We start from the raw sequence: 17,271 nt of genomic DNA on the forward strand, positions 1-17,271 counted from the left end.
GTATTTCTGCGGTGTCTGTTGTAACTTCTCCTTTTTGTTTGTAATTTTATTGATTTCAGTCCTCTCCCTCTTTTTCTTGATGAGTCTGGCTAATGGTTTATCAATTTTGTTTATGTTCTCAAAGAACCAGCTTTTAGTTTTATTGATCTTTGCTATTGTTTTCTTTGTTTCTATTTCATTTATTTCCTCTCTGATCTTTATGATTTCTTTCCTTTTGCTAACTTTGGGTTTTCTTTGTTGTTCTTTCTCTAGTTCCTTCAGGTGTAAGGTTAGATTGTTTACTTGATAGTTTTCTTGTTTCTTGAGGTAGGTTTGTATAGCTATAAACTTCTCTGTTAGAACTGCTTTTGCTGCATCCCATAGGTTTTGGATCGTCATGTTTTCATCGTCATTTGTCTCTAGGTATTTTTTGATTTCCTCTTCGATTTTTTCAGTGATCTGTTGGTTATTTAGTAACGTATTGTTTAGCCTCCACATGTTTGTGTTTTTTATGTTTTTTTCCCTGTAATTCATTTCTAATATTATAGCGTTGTGGTCAGAAAAGATGCTTGATAAGATTTCAGTTTTCTTAAATTTACTTGATTTGTGGTCCAAGATGTGATCTGTCCTGGAGAATGTTCCATGCACACTTGAGAAGAAAGTGTAATCTGCTGTTTTTGGATGGATTGTCCTATAAATATCAATTAAATCTCTCTGGTCTATTGTGTCTTTTAAAGCTTGTGTTTCCTTATTAATTTTCATTTTGGATGATCTGTCCATTGGTGTAAGTGAGGTGTTAAAGTCCCCCACTATTATTGGGTTGCTGTCGATTTCCTCTTTTATAGCTGTTAGCAGTTGCCTTATGTATTGAGGTGCTCCTATGTTGGGTGCATATATATTTATAATTGTTATATCTTCTTCTTGGATTGATCTCTTGATCATTATGTAGTGTCCTTCCATGTCTCTTGTAACATTCTTTATTTTAAAGTCTATTTTATCTGATATAAGTATAGGTACTCCAGCTTTCTTTTGATTTCTATTTGCATGGAATATCTTTTTCCATCTCGTCACTTTCAGTCTATATGCGTCCCTAGGTCTGAAGTGGGTCTCTTTTAGATGGCATATATACAGGTCTTGTTTTTGTATCCATTCAGCAAGCCTGTGTCTTTTGGTTGGAGCATTTAATCCATTCATGTTTAAGGTAATTATCGATATGTATGTTCCTGTGACCATTTTCTTAATTGTTTTGGGTTGGTTTTTGTAGATCCTTTTCCTCTATTGCATTTCCCACTTAGAGAAGTTCCTTTAACATTTGTTGTAGAGCTGGTTTGGGAGTGCTGAATTCCCTTAGCTTTTACTTGTCTGTAAAGCTTTTGATTTCTCCATCGAATCTGAATGAGATCCTTGCTGGGTAGAGTAATCTTGGTTGTAGTTCTTCCCTTTTATCACTTTAAGTATAGCATGCCACTCCCTTGTGGCTTGAAGAGCTTCTGCTGAGAAATCATCTGTTAACCTTATGGGAGTTCCCTTGTACGTTATATTTCGTTTTTCCCTTGCTGCTTTCAATAATTTATCTTTGTCTTTAATTTTTGCCAATTTGATTACTATGTGTCTCAGTGTGTTTCTCCTTGGGTTTATGCTGTATGGGACTCTGTGCTTCCTGGACTTGGGTGGCTATTTACTTTCCCATGTTAGGGAAGTTTTCAACTATAATCTCTTCAAATATTTTCTCAGACCCTTTCTCTCTCTCTTCTCCTTCTGGGACCTGTATAATGGGAATGTTGTTGCGTTTAATGTTGTTCCAGAGGTCTTTTAGGCTGTCTTCATTTCTTTTCATTCTTTTTTCTGTTCCGCATTAGTGAATTCCACCATTCTGTCTTCCAGGTCACTTATCTGTTCTTCTGCCTTAGTTATTCTGCTATTGATTCCTTCTAGTGTAATTTTCATTTCAATTATTGTATTGTTCATCTCTGTTTGTTTGTTCTTTAATTCTTCTAGGTCTTTGTTCAACATTTCTTTTATCTTTTTGATCTTTGCCTCCATTGTTTTTCCGAGATCCTGGATCATCTTCACTATCATTATGCTGAATTCTTTTTCTGGAAGGTTGCCTATCTCCACTTCATTTAGTTGTTTTCCTGGGGTTTTATCTTGTTCTTTCATCTGGTACATAACCCTCTACCTTTTCATCTTGTTTGTCTTGCTGTGAATGTGGTTTTTGTTCCACAGCCTGTAGGGTTGTAGTCTTCTTGCTCCTGCCCTCTGCCCTCTGGTGGATGAGGCTATCTAAGGGGCTTGATGGGTGGGACTGGTGGTGGGTAGAGCTGCTGGTTGCTCTGGTGGGCAGAGCTCGGTAAAACTTTAATCCACTTGACTGTTGATGGTGGGGCTGGGTTCTCTCCCTGTTGTTTGTTTGGCCTGAGGCAACCTAACACTGGAGCCTACCTGGGCTCTTTTGTGGGGCTAATGACAGACTCTGGGAGGGCTCACTTCCCAGAAATTCTGCTGTCAGTGTCCTTGTTCCCACAGTGAGCCACAGCCTTCCCTCCCACCCTGCCCCCCACCTCTGCAGGAGACCCTCCAACACTAGCAGGTAGGTCTGGTTCAGTCTCCCCTGTGGTCACTGCTCCGCTACTTCCCGTGGGTCCTGATGCACACACTGCTTTGTGTGTGCCCTCCAAGAGTGTAGTCTCTGTTTCCACCAGTCCTGTCTATGTCCTGCAATCAAATCCCACTAGGCTTCAAGGTCTGATTCTCTAGGAATTCCTCCTCCCACTGCTGGACCCCCAGGTTGGGAAGCCTGACGTGGGGCTCAGAACCTTCACTCCAGTGGGTGGACTTCTGTGGTATAAGTGTTCTCCTGTCTGTGAGTCACCCACCCAGCAGTTATGGGATTTGATTTTACTGTGATTGCGCCCCTCCTACCGTCTCACTGCGGCTTCTCCTTTGTCTTTGGTTGTGGGGTATCTTGTTTGGTGAGTTCCAATGTTTTCCTGTCGATGATTGTCCAGCAGGTAGTTGTGATTCTGGTGCTCTTGCAAGAGGGAGTGAGAGCACGTCCTTCTACTCTGCCGTCTGGGTTCCTCTCCGTGTTTCTCAGACTTCAATGGACATACGAATCACCTAGGTATTTTGTTAAACTGCAGATTCTGATTTCGTTGACCTGGCATGCAAGCCAAGATTTTGCATTTCTAACAAGTATCCCGTGCAGGACACTGCTGCTCTGGCTCTGTGGCTCACGCTTGGAGGAGCAAGGCTCAAAAGCAGAGATTGTCAAACTTGGCTGCACGTTAAATCACCTGAGGACATTTAAAAAATACCGATGCATGGGTCCCACCTCCAGAGGTTAATTGGTCTGGGGTGTGTCCTGGGTGTCAGGAATTTATACATCTCCCCAGGTGATTCTCAGGTGTAGCCAAGGTTGTGAACCACTGCTCAGTCTGAAGGATCTGAATTGTTTTCATTAGTTCACATCCAAGAGGGAAGTACCTATCTTCAAAGTGACGTCCTCTGTGTGTGTTTTTAATTATTACTGTTTTCTCTTTTTCTTTGTATCTCACGTTTTGAAAGAGTCGTCTACCAAACAAAATATGTTTAAACAATTTTGTTTGTTTTTCTATTTTTAAATCAAATCAAACCACATACAGCTGTCAATTCGACTTCCTGATCAGCATGAGCTAACTGGTGTTGCCACACTCAGTTGGCATAAGCTCCAGAAAGGGCCAAAGCAGCATCCCTCACATGCTTTCCATGGGCAGATATGTGATTTCCTGTGGACTTTTTGAAATGTTGAAAATAGTTCACTGGTCTCCAGTTGCTTCATTTGTGGGCCCAGGTCAGGGTCCAGTGATTACATGATCGGAGAACTCAGATTGTGCTGGTTTGGGGGCGTTCATGTGTAGGAGGAAATCTTGCCAACTGCCCCTCCAGCAGAGTTCTTCACAGTTCTCTGTTTCAGTAATTATCCATTAACTGCAGTATCTGTTGGCTGCCTTTCCCATGAACAAGCAAACATTCCCCTTAATCCCATCTAGGCTCATGACTTGATAGACATGAGAGGTAAGAGTTTGTGATAGGTAAAGAGTGTGAAGGTTAAGATCTCAGAGAAAACTTCTGAGAAGAGCTGCCTTGGTTGGGATTTGAATAATGGTAGCAAGTCTCCAGCTGGAGAAGAGGGGAAGCGGCATTCCAACAAAGAGAAAATACTCTGTGCAAAAACTGCTGGTACAAGAGAACTGGCTGGCTGGAGGGCTTTTGTGATGATGGAGTGGGATGGTGATGGAGGGAGGTTTGTGGGAGGTGGTGGTGGTGGATGAATTGGGAGACGGCGATTGACATATATACACCAATATGTATAAAATGGGTAACTAATAAGAACCTGCTGTATAAAAAATTAAATTCAATTAAAAAAAGAAATAACATAGAGGATGTAATATTTTCATTTGCTTCAGTTTAAATATTGTTTGCAACTCAAAGTGACAACTAACATCATAGTATTGTGTAGTAAACCCCACTGCTTTGAGCTTTTTATGAACCTGGAGAAAGAATCTCTTGTCTGTGGCATCTATGTCTCTGATTTCACTTGAGATAACTTTCGGTCAAAAATGCTGCTTTGGGGCTTCCCTGGTGGCACAGTGGTTGAGAGTCCGCCTGCCAATGCAGGGGACATGGGTTCTTGACCCGGTCCGGGAAGATCCCACATGCTGTGGAGCAGCTAGGCCCGTGAGCCATGGCCGCTGAGCTTGCACGTCTGGAGCCTCTGCTCCGCAACGGGAGAGGCCACAACAGTGAGAGGCCCGCGTACCACCAAAAAAAAAAAAAAAAAAAAAAAAAAAAATGCTGCTTTGGAGAAATACCATGAAATATAGGATCTTATCTTTATCAATGTTACCTTCCATTTTTCTAAGAAGATGAGAATTTCTTTTATATGTTTGCTGAATGCTACGTATAATATAAAATTCTGCTTTAAATAAATACATTCTTCATTTTCAGATCTAGAAAGAAAAAAACAAGAGAGAGAGAGAAAGAAAGCTACTGATGTGCAAAATTGGGAAGGGTATTGGATGCCCCTGTAATCTTCAGCCTGGAGTCAGGGAAGTCCGTCCTTCCTTCCTCCCTTCCTTCCTTTCTATCTCTCTTTCTTTCTTTGCTCTCTCTCCCTTTCTTTTTCTCCTTTCTTTCTTTCTCTTTCTTTCTTTCTTTCTTTCTTTCTTTCTTTCTTTCTTTCTTTCTTTCTTTCTTTCTTTCTTTCTTTCTCTCTCTCTTTCTCTCTCTCTCTCCCTCCCTCCCTCCCTCCCCCTCTCCCTCTCCCTCTCCCTCTCCTTCTCCCTCCCCCTCCCCTCCCCCTCCCCCCTCTCTCTCTCTTTTTCTCTCTGTCTTTCTCTCTTTCTTCTTTAAGAGTACCATCTGATGTATATTTTAGGAACAATATATTCCATACTCTGGCAGTGAGGTTGAAGGCTAAGTGCGGGGGGTGGGGGAGAGATTTGGCAAGGGAAATAATCCTCATTAAGCTATTGAAAAAGTATGATGATGTATGAAGAAGAACCTGAACTAAGAGAATGTTAGGTATTCTAGAAAAAATGGAAAATCTTATGATTATTTTTAATTTCCAGTAGGAATTAGATGATGGAAGAGTTAGCGAATTGGTACATATTGACTCTAGTGATTACTGAACTTTAGTGTGAAACCGAATCACCTGGAGGGCTTGTTGAAACTCTAATTGTTGGACCACACCAACAGAGTTTCTGCTTCTGTAGGTTTGGGTGGGGCCTGAAAGTTTGCAAAAGAATGCAAGAATGGAGCAACAGAGGAACCCAAAGAAACAACTGGAAGACAAGTAGCAAGTTGATAGAACTTAAACCCAACCATATCAATAATTAAAATAATGACTAAACATATCAGTTACAAGGCAGAGATCCAGCAGACTGGGTTTTACCGAACACAGTCATCTACTTCCAATAGATGTATTTAAAAATAAGAACATGCATAGGTATAAAGGCAAAGGATAGAGCAAGATACATCATCCAACAATAAGCATAGGAAAGCTGGATGGCTATATTAGAATCAAGAGGGCAGAAGTAGAACCAGTGGATGATGGCTACAGGGAAGCCAGTTTTAGCTCTATGGAGCACAGAGGTTTCCACCGCTATCACTGGCCAGCAGTGGAAGGGGCTGCCTTGTAATTACAACACGTGTCCCTGGAAATATGCAAACAGGCCAGTCTAGGAAGCGAAAGAGCATTCTTGTATGCAGAATTGGATTAGATGATCTCCTTTGGTTTCCTTTCTGGAGCTAAGATTTCATCATAGTTTATTTTCTACAATAATTGTAAATTATTACAATTGTAAAAAACGTAAATTGCGGGTAAGTGTTCATTTTATAATACTTAGAATATTTTTAAATGCCCAGAATAAGACAAGTCATTTGATCCTTCCAGCCAGGAATATCTATGGCTAACGTTTGGTACAGAGGCTCAGTCAATCTTTTTAATACACAGATTTATTTCAATTTTGGTGAAGTGGGTTCATAACAGCTGCACTGTATAGCAACTGCTGGTTTTTTTTTTAAGTTTATACTATATCTTTCTATGTCATAAAATATTTTTGTAAAACAGGAGAGTGAAAACATATTCAACCCAGGGGGAGAAAAAGCATTTCGAGACTAGTTGTATAAATTCAAGAAAACAGAGAAGTATTTCAAGTAAGATCTCCCTGCAATGACACCACTGCACTTTTACTATCTCAAGAGACCTTTGGGATTTGGGTGGTGATTACATGTGCAGGAAGAGCCAGGAAAAGGAGAGAGTGACTGATCTTTAGTTTGGGTGATTGGTGACTAGGACCAGGGGAGAGGAATGGGTTAGAGTCATGTTAATTCTGGCCCTGTTGAGTTTGAGTTGCCCGGGGCTCACTGCCTGGCCTGGGACCATTTCTCAGGCTAATTTTGTCTCTTTCCTTTAACCTGTTTGCCTTTCCTTTTTAAAGGCATCACCGCTCTACCCTGCACACTCCCTGCATACTCATTATTGTGCGTACTCCCTGGTTTTTACTAGTAAAAAACTTAAGGAGGCAGATCTTACTTTAAGAAGTTAATTGCTGATCATTACAGTTAAATACATTATAAAGATAATGGAATTTTTTAGTTTTATGTGACCCACATCCCTCCTGATCTGCTAATTGGAAGTCCTCTTTGAATTCTGCCCTCTGCTTTTATTCCTAAGAATGGAACCAGCAACACTCCCCCCACCCCCACCCCCCACCCCCCACCCCCGCCACAGCCCCGCACCAGTCCCTTCTTTGGTGAAGGAGGCATTGTCCCCTCCCTCTGTAGAGAAGCCACCCTTGCAGACCCAAGAAGCAGCTCAGGTTGAATGATAGGTGGCTCTTGGCATCTCTAAGGTGACACTTTTCACTAAGTGAATGATCCATTTGGGACAGCCTCCCAAGTGCCTTTTTATACCCAGGAAAGTGGTTTTGGGCAGCTGGAAAGAAGGGACTTGGAGTTGTGGGGAGAGGCTTGGGCTAGAGTCACACTTCTGGAGGGTCACTGATAATTTTGTCCAAGACCGCATGTAGACTGAGAGATAAGGGACGTTTTCTCATATTGGATCTCATATTGGATCCCAGATGTGTGAGCAGAAAGAATTATGAAACACAATGAGGTCCCTCCAAATAGAGAGGTATCATGAAAGTCCACAGAGGAGAGTTTTGAGGAAGGTGGCCACTGGGGTCACAAAGGAAGCAGACCACTCTTTGTTTAGGAAGTTTGGCTGTGATGGCAGAAGGAGATTGGGCATAGCTTTTAGGGGGAGAAGACTGATATGTGGGAGAAATGGCTGATTCTAGAGAAAGCTGTGGTAGAGAAAATAGAAAATGAGCCTGGAGCCCCTTGTAGTACCAGAAAGTAAGGAAGTGCTTAAAAGACAAAAGGATGGGAGCAAGTCAAAGGGATGAGGGGCTAACTGGAAGAGCTCCCAGTGGCCAGAGCCAGAACAATTTGATCAATAAAGTAAATCGTAGAGCATTGGATTATAGCCCAAAGGATAAAGTAAGTATCTGTGAGTATATGCCATACTGCTATAAATAAATGATTGAATAAATTAATAAATGGAGAAGTAAATCTTTCTTACAAAAGAATTCCAAGTAATGTGTGGGTACTACCACCCCACATGAGTGGAGCATAAGTCCCTCCCTCCCTTGAAGGGAAAAACCATTAGACAAAGCCAGATGGGGACACCTGGCCTGAACTCCTCAAAACTGTCAAAGTCATAAAAAACCAGGAAAGACTGAGAAACTGTCACACAGTGCAATGTGTGATATCCTGGATTGGCTCTTGGAGCAGAAAGAGGATATTAATGGAAATCAAAATAAGTCTAGAGTTTAGTTCATAGTAGTATACCAATGTGGATTTCTCAGTTTTGACCAATGACAGATGATACTATAAGACGTGAAAATGGGGAAACTGGCCGGGGAGGTATATGAGAATTCTTTGCAACTTTTCTGTAAATCTAAAATTATTCCAAAGTAAAAAGACTTTTTTTTTTTTAAAGTGTGTGTTACCAAACGAAAGTTCATATGCCCAATTCACAGTGAGGCCAAACAAACCAAAATGTGGGAGTTTGGGGCAGAGAAAGGTTTATTGCAGGGCCAAGCAAGGAGAATAGGTGGCTCATGCTCAAACAAACAAAGAAACAAAACCCACACTCCCCAAAGGGTTTTGGCAAAGCATTTTTAAATGCCAGGTGAGGGCGGGGCGTCCCAGGGTAAGTGATCAGCTTGTGCACTGTTCTCTGATTTGTTTATGGTGGGGTGACAAGGTGGTGTCATAGGAGTTAACATTATCAATCCTTAGGCACCAGTAGGTCTTGCGGGTATGTGCTCGGGATCATCAAGTAGTTAATTTCTTTGTTTGGTGGTGGTTTTAGCATCTGAAAAACAACTCAGGAAATGTGTATCAGATACTGTTATTTAGGTAATTCAGAGAGGAGCTAAAGCAGAAGATATGGGGGAGGGGTCTGTCCCAGGAAGACCCCATAGGGTCCTGCTCAGTTACATGTTGGGGTGGGGTTGGGGGTTGGGGAAACTTGAGCTTGTTTGTAGGCTGAGAATAAATAAGTCAACTGGTATGGATGGGCAGGGGTATTGGGGCGGGGAAGGAAGAATGTTTTATCTATGTACAAACAGAAAAAGATAGGAAAAGTGTAGACCAGGAGTAGAGAAAAAGACATTTCAGTGAAGGAAGAGGTGATATTGGGCAGTAGTCTTTAAACATTTTTGCTTGTGTCCCCTCCAAAAGAATGTTGAAAAACTGGAAGTCTTTAGTCTCAAACCTATCAGCTGAATCGTATCAGAGAAAATTTCCATCTCATTTCATAATTCTGATATATAGCTGGATTGGTAAGGCAGGGCCTTGCTCCAGGTTGGTTACCTGGATATGTCAGATGAGGAGCCACCCATGAGTTTTTCCTGATTTGAGCTCAGGGACTGTCCTACATAGAACTGTTCCTCTGGGGCTTCAGATATATTTGCACCCTGGAGCAATGTACACTTACAAGAGTGATTTGGAATGGGTGAGAGGCCTACTTTTCTTGATCAAGTAGGGAAAGGCAAGCGGAAGTGGGAGGAAAGCCTGAACCCTTGTTTCAGGAAAGAGAGCATTTGGGAATGAAGAACCAGGAAATAGATTTGCTTCAAACCTCTGCCCTCATCCCTCTTGAGGACTTCCACATACCCCTGATTTGAAGATCATGGTAGAGGACCTGAAAAGTGTGGCGTAAAGCTGGGGAAGAAGAGGACTTTCTCAGGACCAGCAAGGGGAGGACTGTTTTGTGTTGAGGTCATAGCTGAAGGGGGAGCTAGTTAATTTCCAGCGATGCTTATCCAGTTTTCCCTGCTATCTCTGCCCACCGGAGATGGCTCATCTTTTTTCTCCTCCTTTGTCTCCCCTCCCTTTTCCTGTGTCTGATTTATTTGTGACTGTCCAGTGGCACCTTGAGCACCCTTCTTTTGGTGAAGTGATTTTTGCAGTGTCCTCATTAAACAGCATCCCACTGAAATGAAGTAAAAATTCTTAGATTTGACCGACGTAACTTTTAGATCAAAAATGCCATTAAAGAGTAGTATCATTGAATGACTATTGTGGACCAAATGCATGCATTGAATGAATATTTAACAGTTCTGATTAAGGCAACTTGTTTTAAAAAATTTTTTTTATTAAATTTAAAGTATGTTAGATTTTGCCTTCTATCTCCTAAATTAAAAAAAATATATATAAACATACATTTTAAAACATATGCCTGTTTATATTTTGCCAAATAAATGATGGAACACTTGAAAGATGATTCTGTTTTCACTCTTGGATAACAATATGTAGGGCACATTTGTGATTGTACCTAAGATATTGTTATATATGCCATCTGTTGTTGCCACTACATGTGTGCAAGTGTCATTTATAAAGCTCATTAATTTAAAGAGCTAATAAAAAGGCACTCTTGTGATTCAAGAACCCATTTCAGGTAGTAAAACAGTCTGTCCCACTCACTTATAAATTCTGCCCTGTTTATTAAATTGTGTACCTTACTTCTTTGTTGTTAGCATACTTGGTCACTGTAGGCTTGGTGAATTCTGGAAATGTAGAACTGATTAGCATATTCTCACCATACTGAGAAACTTGTTATTTTGATATATAGATGATATTTTGCTGTCATGTAACATCTTTCCATTCATTTATTTTTATTTTTATTTTTTAAATTTCATTTATTTATTTATTTTTGGCTGTGCTGGGTCTTTTCTGTGCGTGGGCGTTCTCTAGTTGCGGCGAGCGGGGGCCACTCTTCATCGCGGTGCGCGGGCCTCTCACTGTCGCGGCCTCTCTTGTTGCGGAGCACAAGCTCCAGACGCGCAGGCTCAGTAGTTGTGGCTCACGGGCCTAGTCGCTCCGCGGCATGTGGGATCTTCCCAGACCAGGGCTCGAACCCGTGTCCCCTGCATTGGCAGGCAGACTCTCAACCACTGCGCCACCAGGGAAGCCCTATTTTTATTTTTTAAGACTTATTTTGAATTGGCTTTATTAGGCAATTCATGAATAGGGCAGAATCCCATCTAGCAACTAGAAGGGTATTCCCTCTTTCCATTATTTTCATTAGAAATTCTTCACTGTAGGGAATTCCCTGGCAGTCCAGGGGTTAGGACTCTGTGCTTTCGCTAGGTTCAGTCCTTGGTCTTAAGATCCCACAAGCTGTGTGGCAGGGCCAAAAAAAAACCCCACAAAACTTCACTGTACTGGGCAATTACTAAGACAGTCCTAACATTTTAAAGGGGCAGTGAAGATTGACAGGTGATCGTACCCATTATTTGTAAGGTAAATTGGGTCCATTAGCTGGTCCAGTTTGAGTGCACCTTAGGGCTCAGGGATTTATCACCTGAAGTCTACAGAGCCTCAGGTCCTCCTTAGGTGAGCTGCAGGGGGATCATGAACATCAAAGTATAGCAGATGTCATGTGCATAGGTCTGTATCCTCGAATCTCATCAGTAAGGCAAAGAATTCTGTGCCCCCAAAAGGTTAAGAATGTCTTTTGTTCAGTTTCACTGCTGAACAAGACTATGTGTTGGATACAATGGTGTTTTCAAAACACTTGGAGATAATAACACCCACGCGTGTATTGCTGAACTTCTTCAGCCACATGGAGTATCCAATTCCAGAATAATTTCTCCTGCACTTTCCTCTAGTATTGTTAGATCTATTACAAATCGAGTGTAATCCCACATCTGTTTCAAATTACTCTCACTAATTTATGTTACAAATGATCTTGAGAGCCCTGGGAATCTCAGGTGTAATCCCAATCTGCTGTTGATTTCATATTTCTGTGTGTGTAAATATTTGCTGTATTCTTTCATTTCCTCATCTTTAGTGGAACAGCACAATTAACACAGTTCACAGGGGAAAAATGTAATTTTAATATAAGTGATGTTATATTTCTAGCCAGTGATAAATGGAAATTTTGTGAGTAAATGCTATTATGCAATATTGTTTCTGCTTACTTATATGTCTGATATCAGTTTAAAGGATAAATATCATAGTTGGTATTTAGAACAAAAGAAAGATGGGGGAAAATGGCAAGCAAAAAATTTTAGGGGGGCTTCCCTGGTGGCGCAGTTTTATCTATTGACACTTGCTGTATTAAAAATTAAAATTGAGATATTTAAAATATTAAATTCTTTAAAATAATAAACCCATTACCTGTTAACTTAAATAATATTTTTATTTGGAAAAGAAAACTATTTCCAAAATAAAAAATTTAGTAAGAGGAGTGGCATTATTTTACATTTATGCAAATCTCTTTACTGTCCAAACTAATAGAAGACAGCCAGATTCTCATCTGCTTCTGTGTTCAATCTGTTGCAATGTTATTTTGGTTGAAATAGATGAAGAAGATGCAGCCTCACAGAAAATGGAGGAGTATTTTAATACCTTTTTTGATATTATATCAAAACTCTACAAGTCATAGTTTCTTAAAGGTTAGTTGCAATGTGGAATTTGAAATCATATCATTGAACTTTTTTTTTTTTTTTGCGGTACGCGGGCCTCTCACTGTTGTGGCCTCTCCCGTTGCGGAGCACAGGCTCTGGACCTGCAGGCTCAGCGGCCATGGCTCATGGGCCCAGCCGCTCCGCGGCATGTGGGATCTTCCCAGACCGGGGCACAAACCCGTGTCCCCTGCATCGGCAGGTGGACTCTCAACCACTGCGCCAACAGGGAAGCCCTGAACTTTTTTTTTGATATATTAAAATCCATTGGTCTGTCCTGCACTTTCAATGGATCTTTTACCCGTGCACGATTTTAAAAAAATTTATTTAATTAATTTATTTATGGCTGTGGTGGGTCTTTGTTGCTGTGCGTGGGCTTTCTGTAGTTGTGGTGTGCAGGGGCTACTCTTTCATTGTGGCGCACAGGCTTCTCATTGTGGTGGCTTCTCGTTGTGGAGCACGGGCTCTAGGTGTGCGGGCTTCAGTAGTTGTGGCATGTGGGCTCAGTAGTTGTGGCTCATGGGCTCTGGAGCGCAGGCTTGGTAGTTGTGGCGCACGGGCCTAGTTGCTCTGCGGCATGTGGGATCTTCTCAGACCACAGCTCAATCACGTGTCCCCTGCACTGGCAGGCAGATTCTTAACCACTGCGCCACCAGGGAAGCCCCACAATTTTGTACTATTTAGAAAATTTTGGTCACTGAGTTACGCAGGTCTTCTTTTTTAAAAATTTAATTAATTAATTTAGTTTTGGTTGCATTGGGTCTTCGTTGCTGTGCATGGGCTTTTTCTAGTTGTGGCGAGCAGGGGCTACTCTGTTGTGGTGTGCTGGCTTCTCACTGTGGTGGCGTCTCTTGTTGCGGAGCACGGGGTCTAGGCGTGTGGGCTTCAGTAGTTGTGGCTCACAGGCTTAGTCAGTAGTTGTGGCTCACGGGCTCTAGAGCGTGGGCTAAGTAGTTGTTGCTCGTGGGCTTTAGAGTGCAGGCTCAGTAGTTGCGGCGCACAGGCTTAGTTGCTCCGTGGCATGTCTGATCTTTGTGGACCAGGGCTCGAACCCGTGATCCCTGCCTTGGCAGGTAGATTCTTAACCACTGTGCCACCAGGGAAGTCCGTACACAGGTCTTCTAAAACCACATTCATTACTGTCCTTACCTCATCGGGAAAGTCTTTAAGTATTGGGAAGCTGACAGGCTCGCAGTGGCAGATGTCATTTTCCAAAATGCTTGAAAACTCAAATTTTATCATTGGCAATAAATACTGTCAGTTGTTTTCCTTGAAGAAACAGACTCACTTTGTTCATTTTTGAGAAAATTATTACCAAATACCCAAGTCAGAATAACCACAGTTCGTCAATTGTTCTTTCAGTTGTTCCTCACTTGTTCTTCCAATTTTTTTCATTTCTAAAGAAATGGTAGTCCATGAAAAAAACAGCTATTTCAGCTTGCAACTCAATTATACAAGTGCTTTTCTTCTAGACAACCACTGTACTTCACTCTGCAGCAGCAGAGTGCTTCATGTGGACTTCCCATTTTGTCACAAAGAACATTAAAATGACCTGTACTCAAGGGTCAAGATTTAAGAAAAGTAGTAATTCTTACTGCTCGCTTCATTAAGGACATGTGTAAAGAAAACTGACCTTTTTTTCTTTTTTAAACTGCTAATGAGTGAAGAGCCACTGCCTTGATTAGTGCTAAGGTGCCAGCAGTTTCCCCACAATTGCTTTTGCACCATCAGTGCAAATGTCAGCACAGTGAAAAAGACAAATAATGTCTTTGTGTTATTCTAAAAATAGCTTGACCTCTGAGAAGGTCCTGGGGACTCCCAGGAGACCACGAATCACACTTTGAGACCCACCATAGAGGTGCTTTGGGCCTTCCACCCGCCAGCCCCCACCTCCCAGCTTTGCAGTTTTTGTGCAGATGTCAACATGTCTATCCATGGCTCCTTAGCAGTACAGTGTGGAGTATCTCTTTGTGAGATGGTGTCACTGTCATGATTCTAGGTAGAATGGGGAGTCCACGGGGCCGGCATTCACTCCATTTAGAGTTTGCAGCTCCTACAGTGTGCTGCTGGTCCGCATGAGACGCTGAAGCCCAACCTCTCTCCTGCTCAACGACGTTTTTCCCTGCTTAGCTTTAGGCACAGTTTAAATTTAAATGCCTTCCCTGGCCCCCTTAGTAGGACACGGTTTCGTTTGTACTTACAGTGTTTAATATATTGTTGGCTTGCATCCTCAGTCATTTTCTAAAAATTTGTCAGTTCCTTAATTACTTCTTCAAGTACCATCTGAGTTGCTGTTTCCTTTTAATCTGAATGTTGTCCAATAAAAGAAAGGGCGTTGTTTTTTTTTTTAAAAAGAGACGGCGCTTTGTACATATTTGTTTCAATGTAACGAAATCAAAACTGAAAGCTAACAAAGTCAAACAAGTGTGCGTTAGTTGCACATTTCCTGACTGCAAGCATTGGCACGATCAAACGTAGCGAACGTGTTTTATTGCTGTGGTTTTATTCCTTGTTCACTTCAGCCTCTTGGGACCCAATATTCAACAAATATTCAAATTGGGGCTGGAGTTCTGACCGCCCGGGTACTGCGTGTTCCGGCAGTGTGTGTTTGTACATTGTTAAAACCTGACAAGAGAGCGGTAGCCAGGAGCCTGCAGGCGGGGCTGCGCCGCGGTCGAGCCAGCTGGGCTGCGTCGGCGCTCGGGCTCTGCGCCCCCGCCCGGCGCAGCCTCGGGCTGGGCCAGTGGAGCGCCGTGCCCTTTTAAGGAGGCGGACCGTACCACCAGAACTTTGTTGAAGGGGGTGTCCAGGCGAACTCGGACAACTTTAACAGAGCCGAAGGACGATTTCCTTTACCTTCTGACGCGGGCCGGAGTTCTAGTGCTGCTTGGCGAAAGCTGTGCGTTGGTGGGCTTTGCGCGAAGGGAGCCCTTCGGTTTCCCTTCACCGGAATCGCCCGGAGGGATCTCACTCGGTCTGAATTCAGACGCGAAGCTCCCCGGCCGGTCCAGAGTGTAGTTTGCCTGCAGAGGCCCCAGTGCCCGGATGTCCATCAGGATTAGCGCGAGCCAATACGCTCGGAGCCCGAGGCTGCGCTGAGGCCGCCCGGGCTTGGGAGCAGGTAGTCCGGTAAAATCGGGTAGTCGCGCTGGGGAATCGTCCCCGCCCGGCCCCGGCAAATGGTGAGCGCGGCGCTGGCAGAAGGGCCGCCGGTTGAAGGCTCTGATGGACAGGAGACCTTGAGCTCTATAAACTGAATTATGGCAGCCCAGTCAAGGTAAGGCAGGCACCGAGAGAAACTTTTAAAATATGTTAGTGGCTAGGAGAATTGAAGGTTGCAAGGAAAGGGTCGGGGTGCTGCGAAGAGGACGAGCAGGAAGCAGCTTTGTCATTGCTTTCTCATCATTCCTGATGCTGTGGTTCTTTATTTATGTCAGATAAAAAACAGTTTGGAGAACATACTAGACAATTTCTGCAGAGAGGAGGGGGTTGAGTTAAAGTTAAGATTAAAGTTAAATTTCTCTTCTCTTCCAAAAATAATTATTTTCAGAAAAATAAAGTTGATTTAACTTGTCTGCCTTTGCCCAAATTGTCCTTTAGTTTCTTTGTGCACCTCCTTCTGGTTCTCCTGATTTTTTTTTCCCCTCTCCGCTAATGCCTTGAGCAGAATTTTAGAAATCGATTAATGTGAAACAGTTCGCCTTGGGGGAGGTGGTTGAGAATTTGCCTGGTAAGTGACTGGAAATTTTACTGCCAGAATGTACGATTGCACATAAAACGGCACAGCTTGCGTGAATCTGCTGAGTAGGCAAAGACCAGGAATGTATCGGGGTTGGTGAAGGGGAGAGGATAATGAACTGCAGTTGCTGTCAGAGGAACGCTATTGTAAGAACCTCCAGCCCTGACTTTCCATGGTTTGTTACTTTTTTTGTAATGAGGCTTTAAGAGTGATGACAAGGCATTAGTGATTTTTATGAAATTCAAACTGTTGTGTATGATTTCATTTTAGTTGTGACAGCAGTTGGTGCTAAAGGAAGCCTACAATTTAGATATACATTCTTTTTAAACTTTCAGTTTTACTGGAAAGTACTTTGGTGTCGCATTTAAATTAATGAGAGCTCCTCAAGTTGCTTTTTGATGTAATATAGTGATTTGGGGGAAATCTTACAAGGGTAAACACATTTCAGGTCTGAAGACCCAGATAGGTCACTCAAAGAAATAGATGCTTTAAGCTTAAAGTTTGGGCTTGATGAGACTTTGAATTTTTTTCCTAAGAGATAGAACTTTCTAGGAAGAAAAAGAACTTCACTATATAGAGTGCCTCTATGTGCTTTGTATATTTAATCCTCTAGACTCAGTGGTTTATCCTCTGCCCCCATTTTATTGGCTGTTCTAAGAGAGAGGTTCTTAACTTGAGGCCATGTAGTAGGAAAACTTGGATGAGAAACAAAAGTTGCATCTTTATTTATGCTAACCTTGACTGAAATTTAACTGCCAAAAGGGTCCATGGCATCAAAACCTTAGATTAAGACACTGTGATCTAAGAAATTAAATGGTATCTAACAGAGCTCAATAATAGAAAGCTGGGATTTGAACTCAGATGTGAGTGATTTCAGTGTCTGAACCCTTAAATTAATTAAGAATAAAATGAGGTAATAGCTAAATTGGACACTGCTGTGTGCCAGGCACAGCAACTGTAATTGGATTACCTCTTTGACTCTTCTCAGTTGCTTAAATAGGTAAGTACTTGTATTTTTTCACATTTGTT

The 17,271-nt window shown here is 42.2% G+C and overlaps 1 protein-coding gene across 6 annotated transcripts in view; it reads left to right on the plus strand.

The window, feature by feature from the left end:
• Window positions 1-17,271, plus strand: part of AFF1 (ALF transcription elongation factor 1) — a 206,494-nt gene that overhangs the window by 64,627 nt on the left and 124,596 nt on the right. For 2 of the 6 annotated variants that reach the window (XM_030847014.2, XM_030847015.2), the window contains exon 1: window positions 15,571-15,780. The exons of the other annotated variants lie outside the window; for them this stretch is intronic. In XM_030847014.2, coding sequence (XP_030702874.1) covers window positions 15,764-15,780 — 17 coding nt within the window. In that variant the 5' untranslated portion in view covers window positions 15,571-15,763. Of the gene's footprint in view, window positions 1-15,570; window positions 15,781-17,271 lie in introns of those variants that run through there. 6 annotated transcript variants of the gene reach the window in all.

This window comes from Globicephala melas, chromosome 5 (genome assembly GCF_963455315.2).
Source record: "Globicephala melas chromosome 5, mGloMel1.2, whole genome shotgun sequence".
In the NCBI taxonomy this organism is placed as follows: Eukaryota; Metazoa; Chordata; class Mammalia; order Artiodactyla; family Delphinidae; genus Globicephala; species Globicephala melas.